General features: G+C 38.7%; 1 protein-coding gene across 4 annotated transcripts; it reads left to right on the top strand.

Annotated features, from left to right (window-relative positions):
• The first annotated feature begins 301 nt into the window (after window positions 1-301).
• On the top strand, window positions 302-19,228 carry LOC124399240 (6-phosphofructo-2-kinase/fructose-2,6-bisphosphatase-like). 4 transcript variants are annotated; one of them, XM_046870056.1, is made up of 16 exons: window positions 347-449; window positions 2,716-2,925; window positions 4,634-4,759; window positions 5,035-5,131; window positions 5,511-5,577; window positions 6,268-6,342; window positions 6,853-6,909; window positions 8,014-8,135; window positions 10,325-10,532; window positions 11,380-11,526; window positions 12,759-12,863; window positions 14,382-14,511; window positions 15,425-15,487; window positions 15,756-15,820; window positions 16,672-16,797; window positions 19,124-19,228. In XM_046870056.1, the coding sequence occupies exons 2-16, from the start codon at window positions 2,835-2,837 to the stop codon at window positions 19,181-19,183; spliced, it is 1,539 nt and encodes a 512-aa protein (XP_046726012.1). In that variant the 5' UTR covers window positions 347-449; window positions 2,716-2,834; the 3' UTR covers window positions 19,184-19,228. The 4 variants fall into 4 exon arrangements, with proteins under 4 accessions (XP_046726013.1, XP_046726015.1, XP_046726012.1 ...); XM_046870057.1 differs by lacking the exon at window positions 2,716-2,925 and having other exon boundaries at window positions 302-449; XM_046870058.1 differs by lacking the exon at window positions 16,672-16,797 and having other exon boundaries at window positions 349-449.
• The last annotated feature ends 5,346 nt before the right edge of the window (window positions 19,229-24,574 follow it).

The following is a 24,574-nucleotide window of genomic DNA, read 5'->3' as shown; positions in this document are numbered from 1 at the left end:
GCAGTGAATGAGGAACTCAAAGTGGAACTGGATGTTCAAAATGAAGCACATAAGCAATCTTATGGTCGGGTGTCCACAAACTTTTGGTGAAGAATGAGGCATTCGTGTGAAAGGTCAAAGGTCGGTGCTGAGACAGCGACTGATCACTCACCTGTACTTTAGGTCACTTGTGATACTAAATGCTGTAAGAAATCAATTAAGACACATTTACCACAATCTGGCAACCGTGGCTCTATCTGATACTCCTGTGGGCTGAGCAGCTTGTGGGGAGCTCTGTGGATAATTATAAACGCTCACACACACACACACACACACACACACACACACACACACAAGGATCTGTGAGCAGCCGGTCACTTCATGTTCATATCCAAGCTGTTCTGCTGCACTGAAGCACATGGAGGTGAGGAAGCCTGCACACAGGAAACGAATTCGCTGTGAGAGCACGGGTGAGAATACACAACATTCACGCATGAGTTTGTTCAGGTTTCGATTTATGCCTCAGATTTCAGCCAGTCAGCAGGATAATGGGGTAGTGGGGTCACTACGGGTCACTCGCAGGCCTCGAGTCTTATACGTGTAGTTTATTTATTTATTTATTTATATTTCATTTGGCATGTTTACATGTTGAATGATGAGATATTCAGAATCTTTGCAATTTGATGTTGAGGAACATTATTCTGAAAGTGTTCCATAATTTTTAGACTCAGCTTCTCACAGGTTGATGAAACATCACCTCTCTTTGTATACCCAATCATCTTACTGACTTGTTCCAAATTAGCATAATTAGTTGCAAAATGTTCCTCCAGATGTTTCGAGATGTATTGCAGGTATCGCATTCAAAATCAGCTTCAATTTTCCTTCAAATTGTAGAATCTGAAGACGAGGATATTTCTGAATTCCATATCATGCTGATTTGTGTCAGCTGCTATTGAGGCATTTCAGAAGAAGAAGAAGAAGAAGAAGAAGAAGAAGAAGAAGAAGAAGAAGAAGAAGAAGAGAAGAAGAAGAAGAAGAAGAAGAAGAAGAAGGAGAAGAAGAAGAAGGAGAAGAAGAAGAAGGAGGAGAAGAAGGAGAAGAAGAAGAAGAAGGAGAAGGAGAAAGAAGAGGAAGGAGAAGAAGAAGGAAAAAGAAGAAGAAGAAGTATAAGAAGAAGGGAAGAAGGAAAAGAGGAAGGAGAAGAAGAAGAAGACAGGAAGATGATGTTAATGATGATGATGATGATGATGATGATGATGATGATGATGAAGGAGACAATTTAAAAGTGGAAGAAGAGGAGGAGTTTGAAGCAGAAGAAAGAGACGTACATATAGAGGAAGAGAATGGTGAGGAAGTAGATGGAGGAGAAGAAAAGAAGGAGGAGAAAAGGGTAGAATATAAAGATGATAATAATAGAGTAGAAAAAGGAAAAAAGGAGAAGAAGAAATTGAAGGTGAGAAAAAGGAGAAAGAAGTAGGATAAGCAGAAGAGATGATGATGATGATGATGATGATGATGATGATGATGATGATGATGGAGAAAAGCAAAAAGAAGAAGAATGAGAAGATGAAGAATCCTGATTATAGAGTGTGTGAGGAGACACGTCCTCTCTTGAGATTTAGATCATGTAGAAGATAAAAAAAATCTGATCTGATGATTAAAATGGCAGCCGTGAGCAGAGCTGTGTTAGAACGCTCATCACTCAGTGCCAAGGCCACTGTTACCCGCTGCCAAGTTCCTGCAAGTCGAGTGTCGGATTACAGATCTACTGTCTGAAGGGACATCAAGGACACCAGGGACATCAAGGACATGTAGAGGAGTCGAGTGTACAAGTCCAATACGATCACAACAATCTGAGCACTGACTTATCTCTCCTGGTTTGATTAAATTACCCATAATCCCACTCGTGTAAACGTCATGTCTAATTGAATCTTTGGTATCTGTGGAGTTCAACTGAAGGCTAATCTGGATCCTGGATCCTGGTCAGGACCGTGGTGGATCTGGAGTGTGTTTTGATCATGATTCTTCTGCTCATTTACACATATGGGCTTTTTAGGGTTTAAAGGAAACTAGAGAAACTGGTGGAAACCAAAGTGGAGATCATATAAAACGTGATTGGATGTTGGAAAACAATAGATATCTGTGATTGGATGTTGGGAAACAACAGATATCTGTGATTGGATGTTGGAAAACAATAGATATCTGTGATTGGATGTTGGGAAACAACAGATATCTGTGATTGGATGTTGGAAAACAATAGATATCTGTGATTGGATGTTGGGAAACAATGGTGACCCGTGATTGGACGTTGGGAAAAGATGGTGTGCTGTTATTGGGTGTCGTGAAACAATGGTGATTGGACGTCAGAAAAAATGTGATCACTGATTAAACATTGGGAAAGAATGTAGTGACCGGTGACTGGTCAAATGGTAGAATAATAATCCGCAATTGGTGGAGGGGATCAATGCTGTGCAGTGATTGGAAGTTTGGAAAAATGATTGGTTATTAGGAATTGTAATGAAGTGTGATTGGTGGATTGGTTGAAAATTATTGGTTATTGGCACAAATTGTCATTAGCGAATGGTATTAATGGAACAATGGATAGATTTATTAATAATACTGCATCAATAGTAAGACAAATGTGTGTGTGCTTTTTTGTAAATATGTGTGTGTGTGTGTGTGTGTGTGTGTGTGTGTGTGTGTGTGTGTGTGTGTGTGTGATGAATCGACTGATAGAGGATGTCCAATCATCTGACTTCAGTCTATAGGACAGGCCCTGACGCACACACACACACACACACACACGCTGGATTGATATCTGTCCTTCTTTGCGACAAACACCAGCACACGCCGAAATGTCTCACCTTCAAAGCGAACTTACCCAGAATCCTCTGGAGAAGATCTGGGTTCCGTGGATGAACAGCAGACTGAGCCGGAGACGTGGCTGTAAGTGAGATCAGAGCGATGTCTCTCTTCAGATCTCTCAACTTCTTTCTCCTTCTCTTGGGAATCCAGCAGCTGTTTATCTGTGTGTGCGTGTGTGTGTGTGTGTGTGTGTGTGTGTGTTTTAATCATATAGAATGTATAATGAATTGATTATTACTACAGTATATAAAATGGTGCAGCTGTAAGTTTAGAGTTTGTTTAGAGTTTGTGCTTCTCATGGTGATCTCAGGGCCGTTAACCTCAGCCTGATACAAGTTCATGGTCCGTTCTTACACACACACACACACACACACACACACACACACACACACACACACACACATACAAACACTAAAAAAAGACTCCTTCCACACAATAAACTAAACCCCTCCCTACAGAACATCTCCATGCCATTGCTGGACACACACTGTTCTTTTTATTATAATTAGCTGTGGATTATGTGGAACTCTGAAGGTCTTTAGGGATCCAGTCTCAAGACTGTCTCAAGTCATTTTCTGTATCGGATGTGTATCTGTGTGAACATGTGTCTGAAAGATTGCCTCTTCTTCTTGGGCTTGTCTCAGACTTGTGTGTTGTTTTTGATAAATACAGCTTTGGTCTTGAGAGTCTGTTTGACATGATGTAAATCCTGTTTACAGCCTGATAATTGGTGCTCAAATAAAGCTAACTAGCTGCAGTCCTGGCCAGTTATTTGGACTCACTCGTGAGTTAGCCTCAACCCTCTTAAAGCTCAGTTTTGATTCTGTCCAGGTCCAAGTGTTTTATTGTAAGCAAGCAAACAAAATAGTATAGAGCCAAGAGTCAGGCAAGGGTCAGCACTTGAAACAGGAAAAAGCAAACAAGAAAACTAGAAATCAGAAAAGCAGACAGACAATCCATAATCAATAATAAAAAATCACAATAATGTGAATACCAAAGTATCTACAGTGACAAAGGGGAGCTCCTGAGTTCACTCCAGTGTTATTTGTGGGTCTGGTTGTGTTTGCATTGTGCATTGTGTATAAGTGCTAGTGGATAAGAAAATCTTTTGAGTTCAAATCCCAGAACAACCAAACTGCTGGTCCCTTGAACAAGGCCCTTAATCCTCAACTGCTCTCTTGATTAAATGCAGTAAATGTAAATGTATATCAGTCGGTGCAGGGAAGCCATTCCAGACTTCCTCCTGGGCCTCTCTTCATTGCAGGAAAAGGCCATTCCTGGATATATATAGTGCACATTATAGGAGGTATGGAGCAGTTTCAGACACAGGACTGGCTTTTGACTTGTCTTGAACCACAGCCATCGAGCGTCCACTATCTGTTACTATCTTCAGTTCTGCTGTAATCGAAACAAATTCACCAGCTTCTGACCAATTAGATTAAAGCATTTGTAGAATTTCCCCCTATAGGATCCCACAAATAGCTCTGTATTCACACAATCCCAAGGGTTAGAGAAGTGCTATTTTTGTAGCTAAGGCTTTCAAATTTCTGATCAGAAGGTCACAGGTTTAAGCCCCAGTATCTCCAAGCTGTCATGCTTAGGCCCCTGAGCAAGGCCCTTAACCCTCTGTGCTCCAGGAATGCTGTATTCTCTCTGATTCCAGCCTCCGAACGTTGCAAAGCAAGAGTTTTGCTGTAATGTTCATGTGACAAGTAAAAAGCACCTTTACCTTTAATTACATACGTACCGATGCCTTCAATTTATTCGTGTACTTTTGCTCATGTTCCAGCGTCTGTGCCGCAGTTCACAAACTCACCCACTATGATTGTGATGGTCGGTCTGCCTGCCCGAGGGAAAACCTACATCTCCAAAAAACTAACGCGCTACCTCAACTGGATCGGCGTTCCCACCAAAGGTAAATAATAAAATCTGTCATACATTTAATAATTTAATAATCTTTATTTATCTACACTGTTATGTCCGTTTCCACAATCTGCATCATGAACAAACTGTACAAATTTAAAAATGAACAAATTCTTTGAAACACACATCTACTGTACTGGTCGATGCTACAATATCACTGTGTTTATTGTCTCGTTGTGATGATCTTGACCTCATTAGTGTTACGTTGTTTTGTTTCTAATTCGACTCTTATTCGACTCTGTGATGGATTTATTTCCATCCTGACAGTGTTTAATGTCGGCCAGTACCGCAGGGAAGCTGTTCAGACCTACAAGAGCTTCGAGTTTTTCCGTCCAGACAACGAAGAGGCCATGAAGATTCGCAAGTGAGACACACACTCATGTTATTGCTCTTGTATTTACATGGTTTAATTTGGCCCTAATTATTGGTCGTTAATTTCCAGTCAGCTCTTTAATATCGCATACCAGACAGTGGTGGACAGTAACAAAGTAATTTTTTGGTGTATTTTGTACACCATTTGTAAGTGTTTCCATTTGGGGAGACTTTTACTTCACTACAATCTAACTAAATATAACTATCACTAAAATATCTTTTTTTATTTATGAGCGGATAAAAACTGGTCTGTTTTACACTCGTTCTGATTGGCGTTTGGTGTATCCACTGATCACCAACACACAGTTCAACATCAGTTCAACCGCAAAGATTTGTGTGTGTTGTAAGTGTTGTTGTGTTTTTGTGTTCAGAGCTTGTGCACTCGCCGCCCTGAAAGACGTTGCTGCCTACTTCAGTTATGAGCAAGGCCAAGTGGTGGTGAGTAAACAAACAGCTACACCACGTTTGGTGTATAAAGTGTCCTTCTGGAGTTATGAGGGTAATAAAGAAAGCAATTGGCCTCCAGAAAAAACATATTCATGTTTCTTTTGTTCCTATGCAACAAACTAGGTATTTGAACCAACAAATCTATAAATATCCAGATGTTCCACTTTATTTTCATTGAAAAATCCTCTTTTAGTATGAAGAACACTTTCACACGCTCTTCACACACTTCGTTGTCCCAAACGTAGTGTCTCTTGTACAAACTCGCCATAGATGTTCTTCACTAGTTGGAGATTTCATTCTTGTGATGCAGTTCATCTCAGAGCAGTTCAGTAGGATTGAGGTGCGGTGACTGGGCAGGTGGTTCCATGATAGATATCACTCCAGACGTCTGTCTGCTCTCTAAATAACACTAATAGAACTCAGACGGTTCAGGGGTTCCAACGAGCCGCAATCCAGACGGAACTGCATGGTGAAGTATGGACTGGGAGCCATGTTGGTTCAGGATTCATTTCACTATTTAACCTTCATATACGTAACGATTAAGCATGTTCTCCAAATATATGAAGTGGAACATGACATAGCCACATGTAAACAAAAGAAACATGCATGCATCTCAAAAACCATTCCATATTTTTGACAGGCATCGTAAATTATATATCACGTTTTTTTTTTTGCCTGCAGGTATTCGATGCAACGAACACAACACGGGAGAGGAGGGAGGTAATTCTGTCGTTCGCCAAAGAGAACGGCTACAAGGTGAACAAAAGCCCCGAACACATTCAGTCCAGTTCAAATCGTCGACACGTGCGTTAGGTTCAGTTCGTAGAGTTACAGTTTAACAATAATGCAGTGTTGATTCTTTTCCAATCACGTCATGAAGTTGTTTAATTTCTTTTCTACAACATTTTTATCAGCTTTTTGTTACGTACAATGTCGATTCGAGAAACCCTTAAAACATAAACTGATCAACCCTGAAGAACTGTAAGAACTCTGAAACTGGAGACTCCTTCCATAAATGTCTCATCAAACAGCTTATACATTTTCTTTCAGTGTAAAATAAATTCAAATGTAGTTTCTCTCGCTCTCTCTCTCGTTCAGATGAGGTGAATAATTCAGGCTTACGCAAAAATATGATTTGTAAATAAGATACTCCCATTAAATATATTTATTGAAATGATATAGACTTGGGTAGACAAAACATATAAAAAAAAATTTTTATTTCAGTTTGTTTGTTTGTTTTTTCCAAAATTGTTGTTTCTATTTTAGGTGTTTTTTGTGGAGTCTGTGTGTGACGATCCTGAGATCATTGCTGAAAATATCAAGGTACAAATTCCATGTTCAGTGAAGAAAAACATGAAATTCTGTCTAAACAATGTAACTTTGGCTACGTCTACACTGATCTGGATGAATTAGAAAATGTTGTTTTCGTCTAAAAACACTACAGGTCCACTTGTAGTGGAAAACCATTTTTAATGGTTTCGCTCATCCACATTGAAACATCTGAAAACGTTTACGTTTCTGTACTGCGCATGAGCAAAACTTTCAATTTCAGCCTTCCGTTTATTTACTTTAGGCTCTTTAAAACTTTGCAGCAATTTCAAGGGAAGGCACCGATGCGTCATCGTTTTTGAATGTGGATGGAAGGCCAAAAACGTAGAAAATAAATATGCTTTTTTGAACCAAAACATATCAGTGTGGACATATCCTTCATCCATTTTTTTCCCATGCCCTTGGTGAGCTCAGATGTTCACCAACCTGTCTGCCAAAATGATCATAAAATCAAATGAATGTTTCACAACTCACAAGCAAAAACTCATAACTATATCTTATATTCTATAGCTATTTCATATAAATAGGTATATTTTATTTCATTCTATTAATATAAAAATATAAACAGAAATAGAGACAAAGTACCCAAAGTATTTTCTAAACATCCCATTCCACATTTGTACTGTTATTATCAGCTCCACTCTCTTGGGAGGATGTTTCACTAGATTTTGTGGAGGTTTGTGGAGATTCATTCAGGGTGTTAGTAAAGTCAGGTACTGATGTAGGCGAGAAGGTGAGGAGTCCTGGGGTGAAGTCAGCATGAACAATTCATCCTAAAGGTGTTCAGTAGGGTTGGAGCTCTATAGCAGGAGATCTTCCACTCCAACCCATGGAAAGCAGATATTCAAGGAGCTGGGGACGAAGCATATATGGCTGGAAAAGTCAGGTGTCTCAGTGCTTTTGTCCATATGGTGTATTTCTTAGCCTTGGGTAGATCGATGCCAACTAATTATGCTCATTAGCATATTAAGCCACACCCACCTGCACCTGGTTTCAGATCAGTCTGTGTTCAAACAGTTCAGCTGCCCTTTAATTAGCATTGTATCCCATTGTTTTTTATTTGATCTGAGATTTCGTGAAATTTTTTCTTTTCTGCAGCAAGTAAAGCTCAGCAGCCCTGATTATATCGGCTGTGACAAAGAGGAGGTTGTGAAAGACTTTCTGAAGAGAATCGAGTGCTATAAGATGACCTACGTCCCTCTGGATGACAACAAAGACAGGTGAGATAACGCAGAGGAGTTCAACTGTTCGGTGGTGAACACAATTTATCTCAATGTCAATTCATAAAATCTGATACTATGAATATATGAATATATAATGGGATTAAATATAATGGGGTGTTAATCTATTACATTTGAATTCAGTTTAATTAATTTTTTATAATATTTCTTTTATTAATAATATGATTAGCTGTGTGTAAAAGTTATTATGTCTTAATTGACGTATTTCTGACTTGATCATTCAGCAGAAACCTGCTTTGTGACCTCTGTGATATCTTTTATCAGGTATTCTGTTAAAAAAAAAGATGTGCTGGGAATTTCTGAAAAAACAATCCAAACAAACAAAAATAACATGCAACTTACACCTCAGAACCTGCAGCATCTTCTGCAGCATCAAAGCTGCCCAAACGTTCTCCTAAAATCAGTGGTGGATGTTTAATCATCTCAGTTTATGTGAAAAGACTCGAATGTGACTCTCAGCACACTGATCTATTAATAGAATAATATTAATGACTCAAACACTGATCGATTCTTTTCAACTACTTAAAAATAATAGTGTAAATGAGGTCACGTGTGTTGTGTTGAGTTCGAGTCTGGAGTTTCTTCATCATTTATTCCTCTCTAAATGTTCTGCTTGATGTTGAACTGAGGCTGAACTGTATGTTGGTGATCAGTAGATACACCAAGCGCCGATCAGAACACGTGTAAAACAGAGCGTGCGCTCGATCCTGAATGATAACTGAAATCAAATTTGCAATATTACACCAAATTATATAATACAGGGTCGTGCAGGGAAACTGGGAATTTTGAAACAAGGATTTGGGGGTCGCAAACTCGTAGCTCCAAAATGTTTTCGTTTCCCTGCTCCACAATGAATTAAGATGAAAGTTGCTGCGGTTCCACTTATTTTGGATTTCCTAATATTTGGAAATAAGCAAATACACAGAAAATATGACTCTATACTCGTATAATGTAGTTTCACTTTCAAAGATTTCTAGTTCAACGAAAATTTAATAGCACAAATAATACAATATAAACATAGAAACAATTCTATTTATAGTACAATTGACTTCAATGCCTAATACACTTATTTAGTACACAGCCATGTGCTTGTGATTTCATTGACCTCGAATGGAGTAATTCAAATTCACTTATATTCTCAAATTTTTGATTTCACTGTACTTTTTTAAATTTTTTACAGCTTGAAAAATAAAACAAAATATGTTATGAGTTATGGGAATCTGTATCTGTAGCTTTTTTTTTATCTCGTACATGACGGGTGGGTTGAATCAAACGTCACAGCGAGGGCCAGTTTTGGCCTGCGGGGCCTAGTTTGGGCATCTCTGTACTATACGAGGTGGTATCTAAAAGTTTCGAGACTAATGGTGCTAACTGGTGCTATTCTGACCACGTCTGCGATTTTATCATAGACAGCAAGTTAGAACAAATAGCAAAAGTGAAGTTCTGCATGAAATTGGGCAAATCTGCCACAGATACGTTCGATATGGCATACGTTCAACCTACGGCAATGCTGCAAAGGGTTGTTCTTCAAGAGCGGAAGAACATCGCCGGAAGACAATGAGAGATCAGGAAGACCTTCAAAAAGCTCAACTCCCGGAAACGTTGAAACCGTTCAGCATGATGATCGTAGGAGAACATCCACACAATCTCACTTCTGCACCCACCTTGTTTACCAGATTTGGCTTCTGCGGACTTCGCCTTCTTCTAGAAGATGAAAATCCGGCTCAAAGGTCTCCGTTTTGACACCATTGCGGAGATCTTTCAAGACACATTCCAGTGTCAGGAACGCTGGGGCACTGTATTACTGTGCATGGGGACTATTTTGAAGGTGATAGTGTGGAAATATAGATAAATAAAATGCTTTCTTATAAACAGAGCGAGTCTCCAAACCTTTTGATACCACCTCATATATTGACTATACACATTCCTGTAAGCTGTAGCAAAGTTTTACTTGAATACACTTTATGCCACTTTCCAGGCTCATGAAACTTCTCTTCTTTCCAACATTGCTATTATACTGAAGAAAATACCTGCATGAAATAATGAAACCTTACTTCTGAACTAAGCTGTGCTCAAGATGTTTCAGGAATCCCATTAGTGCATGTGCAACACTCAGATCTCTTTTCTCTGTCTTGCTGTTTTTTTCTCTCTGTCCTTCTCTGCTACAGAAACCTGTCCTATATAAAAATCTTTAACGTAGGCAGCAGGTATTTGGTAAACCATGTCCAGGATCACATCCAGAGCCGGATCGTTTATTACCTGATGAATATTCACGTCACGCCACGCACCATCTACCTGTGCAGGCATGGAGAGAGCGAGCTCAACCTGCTCGGGCGCATCGGCGGGGATTCGGGTCTCTCACCGCGTGGAAATAAGGTTTTTACTTATTATAATAGTAGATTGTGATACTATATACTAGTATAACTCGCCTATAGGGCATTTCTTCATGGATTTACCACTGGACAGGAATTATAAATGGTACGTCATTGTTTTTCCTTTCATGTAGATAAACTCTATAGGAGATATATCACATTATCCTTTATCTTTAAATGCAAATTTGCCTACTGGGCACTGAAGCATGCAATTTCCATGAGAAAAGAAGGCTAGATGGCACTTCATTGCATTTCTTTGCATTTAAATATACTATATAAAGTATTTCACATATTCTCTGAAGGAGAGCACTACAGAAGACTACTCGCCTGTAGGGCATTATGTCATGCTGTCTACAGGAAAGGAAGCATAGAATGCCTATAGGGCACTGCATCGTGCAATTTTCATGGGAAAAGAAGCCTAGAGGGCACTTTGTTGCATTTCTTTGCACCCTAGGACATTTCTATATTCTATAAAGAAAGAGCCCCCTAGAAGACTACTTTTACTCACCTGTAAGGCATTACCTCATACAGTCTTACAGGAAAGGAAGCATAGAGTGCAATTTTCTGTGTTTGAACTGAGGCTGTACATGTGGATGAACTTAATAGGACATGTATTACATTGATAAAGGATTTTTTTTTATTATTCTTCCTTTAGGTTACTTAATCATATACTCACAATTAGAAAGGAAGCCTAAAGAGCATTTTCTTTTACATAACAGAAGCTAAATGGATGCAATGCGTCATGTATTTTCTACTGAAATTCTTCTACTTGTTTTTTTTGTAATGCAGCTTGTCGTGTTACTGAGAAAACACAAAGCTCCTCTAAATGCAGTAATTGTTTTTTCTATAAGTTTGCAGAAGCTCTTGGGAAGTACATCAGAAGTCAGTGTATCCTGGACCTGAAGATCTGGACAAGTCACATGAAGAGGACGATCCAGACTGCCGAGGGAGTCGGGGTTCAGTACGAGCAATGGAAAGCTCTGAATGAAATTGATGCAGTGAGTACAGACAGAGATTTTGGCCAAGAACTTGGAGAAATCAGACTTTGTGCCAGACAGGCAGTGCGTTATTGCTCCACTTATGACAGCATGTGGCTGGATTTTTGAGGCGTCAAATTGAACACTATTTTTCTGAACACTCGTCATCTCAGCGTGCACTTTAGCCACTTTGGCACCTTTTTCCACACATGCTGCATTTATTTCTTGAATGCACCTTTTTTTCACCTTTAAAAATAGACAAATACGAAAAAAAAACCTCAATAAATTTCATGTAATTCTAGATCTTAGAGCAGAGGTAAAAACATAATAAGGGAACCTGGAGGGCTTTAAATTAGCTGATGTAAGAGCATCCTAGTGGGAATTTGCTTATATTTGCTCATCTTTATGGTACTAAATCGTGTATTCACTACTGGAACAAAGCCTTGAAGGCACTTCATTGGGTTTCTTTGCACATAGATACGACATATGTCACATTTTTTCTGATAAAAGAGCACCTCAGAGGGCTTTAAATGTTTTGTCTAGAATAGAGGAACCCTAGAAAGCACAATCTTTTGTGCTGCGGATTGTGCATGCACTGCGTCATGCAAAATCCGCTGTAAAGGAAACCTTGAGGGCACTTTATTATATTTTCTTGCATGCATGTGAACTGTAGGACAAAACAACACACAGTGTCTGCTCGAGGTTCACCATAGAGGGCACTTTATCATAGTTTCTCACCTTTAGGGCACTGCATTATGCATTCACCACTGGAAGGGCACTCTAGAAGACACTTCATTGTGTATCCGTGCAATAATGGGAACTCCATTGGACAGCACATATTCTTCAGTAGAAGGACACCCTAGAGGGCACTTTTGTAGGCCATAGTTTATAGGTCTATCTGTCTATCTATCGATCTAGATTAGTAAATCAGTTATTCTCCACCAGAAGGGCACCCTAGAGGGCATTTTATCTTGTTTTCTTACATGTAGGAGAACCCTGTAGGACACTACAGCACATAATCTTCAGTAGAAGGATGCCTTAGAGGGCACTTTTCATATGGTCTTGTCTGTAGTGCGCTGCAACATGTCTTTTTCATGTCTTTACAAAAGGGAACACTGGAGAGTACTTTATCATGTCTTCGTTTACATAGTGTCCCTCCATAGTACCATAGTGGCACTGCTAATAATTGACTTTATATCATATTTTAAGAGACTACATGCTAATTTGCTGACTGTGTGTGTGTGTTTGTGTAGGGTGTGTGTGAGGAGATGACATATGAAGAGATTCAGGAGCACTTTCCTGAAGAGTTTGCACTGAGAGACCAAGACAAATATCGCTACCGTTACCCAAAAGGCGAGGTAATTATTTTTAGATTACACACACACACACACACACACACACACACACACACACACACACACACACACACACACACAAGTAAGTATTTGAACACCTGAGAAAGTTAATGTTAATATTTGGTACAGTAGCCTTTGTTTGCAATTACAGAGGTCAAACATTTCCTGTCGTTTTTCACCAGGTTGGCAGGTGGGATTTTGGCCCACTCCTCCACACAGATCTTCTCTAGATCAGTCAGGTTTCTGGCCTGTCGCTGAGAAACACGGAGTTTGAGCTCCCTCCAAAGATTCTCTATTGGGTTTAGGTCTGGAGACTGGCTAGGCCACGCCAGAACCTTGATATGCTTCTTACAGAGCCACTCCTTGGTTATCCTGGCTGTGTGCTTCGGGTCATTGTCATGTTGGAAGACCCAGCCTCGACCCATCTTCAATGCTCTAACTGGGGGAAGGAGGTTGTTCCCCAAAATCTCGCAATACATGGCCCCGGTCATCCTCTCCTTAATACAGTGCAGTCGCCCTGTCCCATGTGCAGAAAAACATCCCCAAAGCATGATGCTACCACCCCCATGCTTCACAGTAGGGATGGTGTTCTTGGGATGGTGCTCATCATTCTTCTTCCTTCAAACACGTTTAGTGGAATTATGACCCAAAAGTTCTATTTTGGTCTCATCTGACTACATGACTTTCTCCCATGACTCCTCTGGATCATCCATATGGTCATTGGCAAACTTAAGACATGCCTGGACATGTGCTGGTTTAAGCAGGGGAACCTTCCATGCCATGCATGATTTCAAACCATGACGTCTTAGTGTATTACCAACAGTAACCTTGGAAACGGTGGTCCCAGCTCTTTTCAGGTCATTGACCAGCTCCTCCCGTGTAGTTCTAGGCTGATTTCTCACCTTCCTTAGGATCACTGAGACCCTACGAGGTAAAATCTTGAATGGAGCCCCAGTCCGAGGGAGATTGACAGTCATGTTTAGCTTCTTCCATTTTCTAATGATTGCTCCAACAGTGGACCTTTTTTCACCAAGCTGCTTGGCAATTTCCCTGTAGCCCTTTCCAGCCTTGTGGAGGTGTACAATTTTGTCTCCAGTGTCTTTGGACAGCTTTTTGGTCTTGGCCATGTTAGTAGTTGGATTCTTACTGATTGTATGGGGTGGACAGGTGTCTTTATGCAGCTAACGACCTCAAACAGGTGCATCTAATTTAGGGTAATAAATGTAGTGGAGGTGGACATTTTAAAGGCAGACTAACAGGTCAATGAGGGTCAGAATTCTAGCTGATAGACAGGTGTTCAAATACTTATTTGCAGCTGTATCATACAAATAAATAGTTTAAAAATCATATATTGTGATTTCTGGATTTTTTTTTTTAGATTATGTCTCTCACAGTGGACATGCACCTACGATGACAATTTGACAAAATGCCTTATGTAGTGTATGTATTTATGTATATATGTAGTGCCTTTTACAGATAAAGTTGTGTTTCTTTTTTTGTCTCTCGTCCTCCTCGAGCTAGTCGTATGAAGATTTGGTTCACAGACTAGAACCTGTGATCATGGAGCTGGAGCGTCAGGAGAACGTTCTGGTTGTGTGTCACCAGGCCGTCATGCGCTGTCTACTCGCGTATTTTCTGGACAAAAGTGCAGGTGAATTTATTTCTTCAAAGCTCCAGGGTGCTCTTGTTAAAGATGTATTTTTCAGGCTTTTTTTCTGATATCTGGGTCAAATTCTACATCGAGAAAACAGACAAACATTTGCTCAAAACACTGGCAAAGTGGGTCAATAATGACTGGAAGTACAAATCTAGGACAATGGGGGGAAAAAAACATTCAGGCATAAGAATAGACATTGAAGGAGTAAGACAGAGCATTAGCTAATGTTTGCATAAAGACTGTTAATTAGCAATCATTTATGTAAAGTTTTTTTGTTAATAACCCTTAATAAACGTTTGTTGATATTTAAAATGCTAGCTTGCATTGCAGCAGCAGACTGTCAATGAATATCTAAACATGAATTGCTAGCTGGCTAATACACCATGCAACCAATAAACTGAGTTAGGCTTAGCTTGCTAATAGTTATCATTTATATACAATGCCTGTCGAAAGTGTGGAACAACGAGTGCTTTATGGTTTTTGAGACACCGGCATGTTCATTTTGTTTCTATGCAACAAACTTAGTAAAAGACAAAAACACACAAGAATGTGACAGTGAACAAGTGGAAGAAAGTTCTGTGGTTCCAAATGGGACGCTCTACCAGAAGAACTTGTGTAAGATGGATCAAGATGTGATCAGACCCCCCTCACCCCCACACTCACACATGGAGGTGGAAACGTGATGGTTTGGGGTTGTTTCGGAGCAGGGAAGGTTCCGGAAAGTGAAAGGAATCCAATCAGAACCAAGAATTCAACACTACAGAGATTTGTCTCATTACATAATCACAGCGATTTTATTCCATTATGAATATGACTGATGTTCCAGTAGAATTTAATGGTTCTTAATGGATATAAATGGGACTTAAGAAAAAAAATTTTCACAAACGTTTCTTCATCTTTTCCTTAGACGAGCTGCCGTATTTAAAATGTCCTCTGCATACAGTGCTGAAGCTCACGCCCGTGGCATATGGTGAGCCTTATCTATCTATCTATCTATCTATCTATCTATCTATCTATCTATCTATCTATCTATCTATCTATCTATCTATCTATCTATCTATCTATCTATCTATCTATCTATCTATCTATCTATCTATCTATCCATTCCTTCTTTATTTCTTATTCTCACTTTATCTCTCATTCTCAATTTCTCTTCTACTCCCTCCTGCATTCTATCTCTCTATTTATCATTTATTCTCTCTCTCTCTCTCTCTCTCTCTCTCTCTCTCTGTCTCCAGGCTGTAAAGTCGAGTCAGTTTCTCTGAATGTGGAGGCAGTGAACACACACCGGGACAGGCCTGTGGTGAGTTCGCCACTTCTTATAAACACACATCTGTTAAATCCACATCACATACGCTATTGGAACAACAAAATCACTGCTATTCTAATTATTCAATTATATAACAATTATTCACCGTTTAATGAACGACGACGATCTTAAGCATTGCAGCACTTTTTGTGATTGTGATTATGACAGTGAGGCTAAAATAATTAACCTGGGAGGGATGTGGGTGGAGCTTGCAGTAGTGCTGCTCACTGATTGGTCAAAGCAAAGTGATCGGAACTAAGCTTCGTGGTGTACTCACAGTGCCGGGTTTTACTTTAGTGCTTCATTTTCCCATGACGCTACTATAGTTTTATTTTATTATTAGGAATTTAATCATTTTATGTACATTTTGCCAAACACATTGAGATACTGATGTAGGTGAGGTGAGGAGGCCTGGGGTTCACTCAGCGTTCACATTTATCACAGAGGTGTTCAATTGTATTGAGTTCAGAACTCTATAGCAGGAGATTTTCCACTCTAACCCATGATCTTCATGGAGCACAAGGTCATGCTGGAACAGGTTTGGGTCTCCTAGTTTAAGTGAAGGAAAAAACTGCTGCAAAGACGTCCAATACAAATGTGTGTCTCCAACTTTGTGGTCAAACAGGGAAGAAGCACATATGGCTGGAAAAGTCAGGTGTCCAGATACTTTGGCCATAAAGTGTATATTTAGATAGATAGATATAATATGTATATCATGCATAGTTTAAAGTTTAAAATATCTTCTGTACGTCAGGCACCAAAACATGTCCTGGTTAAGTGAGCTTTTTTTTTTGCCGTTTAACAATATGCATTGCATTGTAATTAAAAACTTCCCTCTTTACCAGATCGACGATGCTGAGTGCAGTCATACATCACCTTATCGTCACACTCGTGTTCAGCCCATGGCCAGTCCCATGCCAACTAAAGCCCCGTGTCTCCCAGAGCTCGATCTCACTGAGCTTAGCTTGCAGGTATCATGAAACAGATCAGATATAATCAGCCATAATTAACACCCTTTAATTCCAAATCCTTCAAATATTAATCATGTACCATGTAGATTTCACGATTTCTAAACACTAATCTTGAACTTAATACAACTTTAAAAGCATATTTGGGTGCTTGGACCCCTTAATTGCTTCTCAAACATGCTTTTATTAATGGATTTCTCCAAACATTTGTTGTGCCTCTTTTAAAACTCGCCATAGATGTTCTTCACTGGTTGGAGATTTCTTTCTTGTGATGCAGTTCACCTCAACGTAGTTGCATCAAAACAAACCATTTTGAAACCATTTTTCCAAGGTTTCCAAAGTAAAAATCTACTTTATTTGTCAATAAAATACTAATATGTTGTTGCCACAATCAGCAAAGTGTAAAAGAGCATTTAGTTTAGTTTAGTTTTGTTTTTACCAGCAAGATAATGACGATTACAAAAGTAAGAGGCCTCCATGATCTTTCATTTCTCTGTGTGAACAAGAAACCATCTAAACTTTCCCTTTCACTCTCACAGATACTCTTCTATCACAAATCACTCCTGCTATTAATCTTCTCCACCCACTCCCCCCTGCCTGCACTCTTTTCTTCACTTCTCTAACACACTCTCCATTACTTTGCACTGTTGACCCCAGGTACCTGAACTCCTCCACCTTCTCCACCTCTTCTCCCTGCAACCGCACCACACCACTGCCCTCCCTCTCATTCACACACATGTACTCTGTCTTACTCCTACTGACTTTCATTCCCCTTTTCTCCAGTGTGTACCTCCACCTCTCCAGGATCTTCTCCACCTGCTCTCTACTCTCATCACAAATCACAATATCATCCACAAACATCATAGTCAATGGAGATATAAACCTAGATTTATTTTATTGCTTGCCATTTTTTCTTTCTTACACTATATGGCAAAAATATTGGGACGCCTACATTTTCACAGCCATTTGTGGTTCTTCCCCAACAACATTAGCAAAGAACCTTTACATGGGTTTGAGGATCTCCTGCTATAGAGCTCTAATCTCAACACTAATGAACACCTTTGGGATAAATTCTCTTTAACCTACATCAGTACCTGACTTTACTAACACCCCTGAGGCCAAATGAATTTCTACAAATCTTCAAAAATATGTAGTGGAACATCTTCCCAGAAGTGTTTTATTTTTTTATATGAGCAAATGGAGACTGTGAAATAACATCTGCAAAAAGAAGCATATAGCAATCTTATGGTCAGGTGTCCACAAACCACGTAGTAACTTTTAACTGTGAGCTCCACATAAATTATCCTTTCTTTAATGGGGATCGGGTCAGGGCCGGGTCTGGACCGGGTCAAGACCGGGTCAGAGTCACTACCAGTATCATTGTAGAGCTTTTATAATGATTTTAAATGTATGTATTTTCCCTCCTAATTCTAGATTAGTCTATTCTATTGTTCTGCATCGTACACACACATGAGCGTAACCTTTCAAGATATATCAAAAATTTAAAGATCATTAGTACTATATCATAATAATATTTTTTATATTCATGATTCCTGAAATCAAAACATTTACTTACTTATGCATATTGTTATTGGGTGAATCTAACAAATAACAAGTAATAATAAAGATACGTTAATAACTAGAAGTCCGATCATTAGTGGATTTCACCAATAGCTAGATTGGATCGTACTTTGTATACTGGATAAAAAACAAACAAACATGACACTCCATGTAAAATAGTACTCACCTATAAATCAAAGATCAAAACAAAACAAAAAAGTACTGAATCATGAAAATGTGCTAAAGGAAATAAACATGAATATATTCATTATTAAATCTAACTCATATAAATAAAGTAATAAAGTATAAATAATACATTTAATATAGTGCTGTCCGTGCAGCGCGCAGTCTCACGTGTAAAAACAAACAACATGTAGAGTCAGGGATTCGCCACTAGAGGCCGCTATTGTACTTGTAAACCGGAAAAACTATAGGCATGGATTTTTGCTGATAGCTGAAAGTTCTAGCAATTAACTATCAGTGCCGCGACGTTTGTTAATAAATTAGGAGACATTTTTTGTTTAAAAGCCAACCTTTATAATTAAATACAGGTATGATAGGAGTAGAATATATATTTAAAATGAAATTTAATGTTTTTGCCATTTATTCAGAGGGTGGTTCTTCGTCAGGGGGCGGGGGGGCGTATCCACCATGAGGGCCGTAGTCTAGAGACCCCTGCTTTAGTGTATATATAGAGAGATTACTCTTCAACTATTGCTATACCAGTTTCTCAGTTTGATTCAACACTGAATGTGATGTGATGTTGCAGAACGTGAGCGTGGACCGGGATGACGAACAAGCTCTCCTGACAGTTCCTGAACACATCTAAATGCCCAGGAGAGAAGCCCAGGTCATCTTTACAAGTACCATTGAGCCTGTCTGGAGTAATTCCAATGATTCAGGTGTAATCAGTACGTTATGATGGCTTATGAAGGCTTCATCACAGTGAATGTCAGAGGAAAAAATGTTGGTTTCCTCTGGAGTAGTAATTACTGGGTAATTTATAGGAACTGATTCTATATAATGGAGTTTTTGATGCAGGGATGAAGATGTGATGCAAAAAATCATGCTAGAGTTTTATTTTTATAGTGACAGAAGAGCCTGATGGCCAGAGTGCAGAGTTAATAATAATCATAATGATGATGATGATGATGATGATGATGATGATGATGATGATGATACCAATAATAATAACCTCAATCATGCTCCATCTGTTGAATTAAATTGTATAATTATTTATACTATTTACTAGTCAATAAATTTAAATAATTTATAATTAATTATTTATTACAATTAAAAAAACCAAAGCAAACTAACCCTAAAACACAAATTCTTCTCTTCATTGTATAGTCAAATGTTTGTGGACACCTGATGCTCCTTTTTTTGAACATCCCAACCACATTTAGTCTCCATTTGCTGGTATAATAATCTCCACTCCTCTGGGAAGATGTTTTACTAGATTTTTGTGGAGATTCATTCAGCCGCAATGGTGTTGAGTAAAGTCAGGTAGTGATGTAGGTGAGAAGGTGAGAAGGTAAGGAGGTTCCTGGGGTGCAGTCAGTGTTCACATTCATCCCAAAGGTGTTCAATAGGGTCTACAGCATTTTCCAACCCATGAAAAGTAGATCTTCATGGAGCGTCGTGGAAAAAAAACCTGACATTTTGGTAGAGATTTAATTATAGCTTTAATTAATTTATAAATTAAAAAATATATATAATAAAAAAATTATTAAATTACTACAAAAAAGCTAACAAATTATTTAAATGTGTATATATGATACAGAAAACTATTTTAAAAATGATTATGGATAATCATAATAATAGAAATGTAACATAAATTATAAAAATTACTTACATTTAATTGTATATATTTTAGATTTTTGTAGTTAGTAAAGAGGGAAAAAATCCAAACAAAAAATCAGCACAAATTTGTATGGGGGGGTCCCGTTATATCAGGAAACAAGTGCGATATTTTGTATAATTTACAATGTAATGTTGTGTATTATATTGTGATTTTACCCCTGATGACCCAAAAAACTACATTTATTTTTATTATAATTTTGTTTGTTAAATGTGTGACTATACTCAAAATGACCAGCAAGGGGCGCCAGAATGCTGTGTGAGAGAAAACTGTGCTAAATTGTATGGAATTGAAATAAACTTCTAAATAAATTCAGTGGCTGCAGAAAGTTGTGAGAAATGTCACACACAAATATACACATATACACACACTTACTCAAATACACCACATTGCTAACGTCCATATCCCAGTATATATAACCAAAAGTTCAAAATCTCCTCGTCTGTCATTGCATATGTTCTCTGGTGAAAACAACCGCTGTTTGGCCACTTCATCACTTCAGATGCTGCACTATTGAACCAGTCAGTGATGCAATCATGCTCAATGCAATCAAGATCAGTGTAATTTGCAACCTGTTACATATTGTCACATATCAAGTTCCAATTCATCACTAAGGTGCTCCATAGGTTTAAAGTTCTAGAGCAGGAGATCTTTCACGCCAAGTCTTCGAAAGCAGATCATCATGGAGTTTCCTTTGTGCACAGGAGCATTGTCATGCTGGAAGAGTTTTAGGTCTCCTAGTTCAAGTGAAGGGAAAATTTCATGCAACAGCATCCAGACATTTTATACAATTATGTATCTGCAAATCAATTATAGTTTTTATTTATTACAGCAAATAAAATCAAGCAAAATACTGAATGGCTAAATAAGTTAAAAATGTTAAAATGTTTATCCCCTGTGTGTAAAAATATCTATTAACTATATATCTATAAAAACATTTGTTCCTAGTCTGAATTAGCCACTAGGTGTTGCTAGGAGTTTTCCCAGAAATGTCTTTGTTAGATGTTTTAATAAGATTTTACATATAAACATACATTTAGCAAGTTTTTAGTTTGATAACGACATGTGGATGAAGGAGAATCTTCAGACATGTTTTTAGATTTTTTCATTTGCCGTATTTTTCATGTTGCAGGTACATTCCTAAATTTTAGCCGTCTTTTTTTCGTTTTCAAAATTTACAATAATCTTTTAATTTGAGATTATTCTCTCCAACAGAGTAGTTTTAGCTATAAGATATTTTAATTGTGTACATTTTAGTACAGTATTTTTTTATACAAATTTTTGCAACATTTTCCCTACTTTTATACTCCGTAGTTTACTAATACTCTCGGTTGTAAAACATACAAATACAAATAAATTACAAATAAACAAGACTTACTTGCAGTTCAACTCGGAAATATTAAATATAATGTTACACACACACACACACACACACACACACACACACACACACACACACACTCACACTCACTCACACATATTTTATATATATATATATATATATATATACATTAACAAAAAAAATTTATAAATTGTTCAGTGTGTTCATATTATGGTCAGAAATTAATATTAAATGTATTATATATTAAATTCAGTAGATAATAATGGGTTTGTGTTGAAGTCAATGAAAAAAATATGTACACTTAATATAATAATATGTAAATATATATATATATATAATGTGTTTATAAAAAGTTATTTTAAACATATTTTATATATTTACACATATATGTATGTGTGTCTATGTATAAACTGTGTGTGTGTGTGTGTGTGTGTGTGTGTGTGTGTGTGTGTGTGTGTGTGTGTGTGTGTGATCATGTATTTATCCAGAAATTGTTTCCATCCTAGTTCCAACCTGTCCATTTTCTTTCTTGTAAACCAAATTCTGTTCGTCCCAATATTTTCATAGGCAGGCAGTGAAATATAAATAAAAATGAGTGAAGCGTTTGTACAGATGGGGATCCTAAGAGACGGGAACAAACAGGAACATGGCGACCTTTTCCACAGGAAGTAGTGGAGGACGGTTTTTGGGAGCCATGTTGCACTGATTCAGCAAAGCGAGGGAGCCGTGTCAGACGTGTATACATTCTCTTACTCTGTCTCATTCAGCAAGTGTCTCCCTCCCACACACACACACACACACACACACACACACACACACACACACACACACACACACATACACATACACACTTGCTCTCACATACACTCAGCACTGAGGCCAACTGCCTGCCAGTATTTTTATAATCTTCATCCTCTCTGACCTGTTGCTCCTCTACTGGCGCCAGCGGTCTCAGACACACACACACACACACACACACACACACACACACACACACTGACCTGCCCCTGGGGTAGTTAATTGAGTCCAGCTGTTGCAAGGTGCCTCCACCCCCCACCACCCCACCACACACACACACACACACACACACACACACACACACACACACACACTGCTGCACTTGCCTTTTTTGGCAGATTGCTCACTTCGACACCCTGAAGTAAGTTTCCTACTGGCTGTGTGTCAGTCCACATCGATCCCCGTGATTAGCTGATTAGCTTAATTATTTACCTCTTTATCTCTCCTTTGTTTCACTTCAGAGACAAACTCATCAACTCCTCACAGCTCGGCTTTCTTTCCCCTTTTTTTATTCACTCTGTATTTTAATCTGCCCTTTTATCTCTTCACTTCTTTTCTTTGTACTTCACTTTATCTCTTGCCTTTTATCCGTCTTGTCTTTGTATTGTAATCTCTCGGAGTTGCTCTCTAGCACGCTAGCATGCCTAGCTACACGCCATCTTCGTTTTTAGCATAATAATATAATAAAATCATGGCTTTGTGGTGTAAAAATACACTTAAAAATTCACGTCTGAAGGAAACTCCGATGCACTGCGCAGCTAAAACATACCTTTATATATAATAACAGTATTCATGATGAACATTTTGTGGACATCTGAGCCTGAGATTGCTATGTGCATCTTTTTGAACGTCCCCATTCCACATTTAGTCCCCATTTATAATATTTATAATGAGCTCCACTCTTCTGGGATGATGTTCCTCTAGATGTTTGTGGAGTTTCTTTTAGTCACAAGGGTGTAAGTAAAGTCAGGTACTGATGTAGGTGAGAAGGTGAGGAGGCCTGAGTGGCGTAGTCAGTGTTCACATTCATCACAAAAGGGTTGGAGCTCTATAGCAGGAGATCTTCCACTATACCTCGTGTAAAGCTGATTTTCATGGAGCTCAGGTTTGTGCACAGGAGCATTGTCGTGCTGGAACAGGTTTCCGTCTCCTGGTTCAAGTGAAGGAAAAATGTCATGCTACAACAACCAAAGATGTTCGATACAATACCTCAGTAGAACATGCAGATAAATAACGAAGTAGATAAGAGACAGGAAGTGATAACAATGAAATAAAAACTATACAGAGTTTTGAAATAAAATGAGATAAAGAAAATAGGTAGCTTTAATAAAAATCTAAATAACGATATACATAGAAGTGTGTATGTGTAACTGCGTCTCTCTCTCTCTCTCTCTCTCTCTCTCTCTCTCTCTCTCTTTCTCTTTTTCTCGGTCATGATTGAGTTGGAATGAGGTTTGTTCATTCAGGAATTAAACCCCTGAACCCCTGAACTGAAGTATGCTAGATTTCCTCAGCAGTGCATATCTGGTTCCTTTTTACTTTGGTGTATAAAGCCTTGGGTGATTTGTGAAAGTGTTTTATTACTCTCTCTCTCTCTCTCTCTCTCTCTCTCTCTCTCTCTCTCTCACTTTTACACACACACAAAATCTTTTTCCACAATTCCTCTGTGCCATTATTTTTCCTGTCAGAACTGCTAGAGAGAGAGAGCAAAAAAGAAAGAGAGAGAGAGAGAGAGAGAGAGAGAGAGAGAGAGAGAGAGAGAGAGAGATCAAGGCTGGAGATACAAACATGCCTTTGTTTGTCACAAATGTATATAACACATAACACCTCTTAGGTTCATCACCCCATGGCGTCATCCCGGAGAACCCCCCGGGCGTAAGACTCACCAAGGGGCTCCTTCACCCCACCAGGTTTCCAGCAGCTGGAAATTAACCTGCTCTTCTCAGGGATTCACCTACAGAATTAAATCAGCTCTGTCCCGAACCCCTTAGGCGTAGGTCAAGCTGCTGATACCTTGAGGCTCATGATGCCTCCTAAGGTGAGCTTCAGAGCAGAGTGGCACTAATACGACTGATGATCGCTTCACACTGTGTCTTTTGCCTTTTGCGTACTAGACTTTTGCTAGTGACTTTCCAACCTGATTTGATTGAGAGTTTCAGCAGGTTCAGGTGAAATGATTTCTGTAATAAATAAATGGGAAAAACGACGTACGTAAACTT

This window comes from Silurus meridionalis, chromosome 16, assembly GCF_014805685.1.
Source record: "Silurus meridionalis isolate SWU-2019-XX chromosome 16, ASM1480568v1, whole genome shotgun sequence".
NCBI classification, from domain to species: domain Eukaryota; kingdom Metazoa; phylum Chordata; class Actinopteri; order Siluriformes; family Siluridae; genus Silurus; species Silurus meridionalis.
Note: the sequence above shows the minus strand (reverse complement) of the source record. Positions and strands in the feature narration are given on the sequence as shown.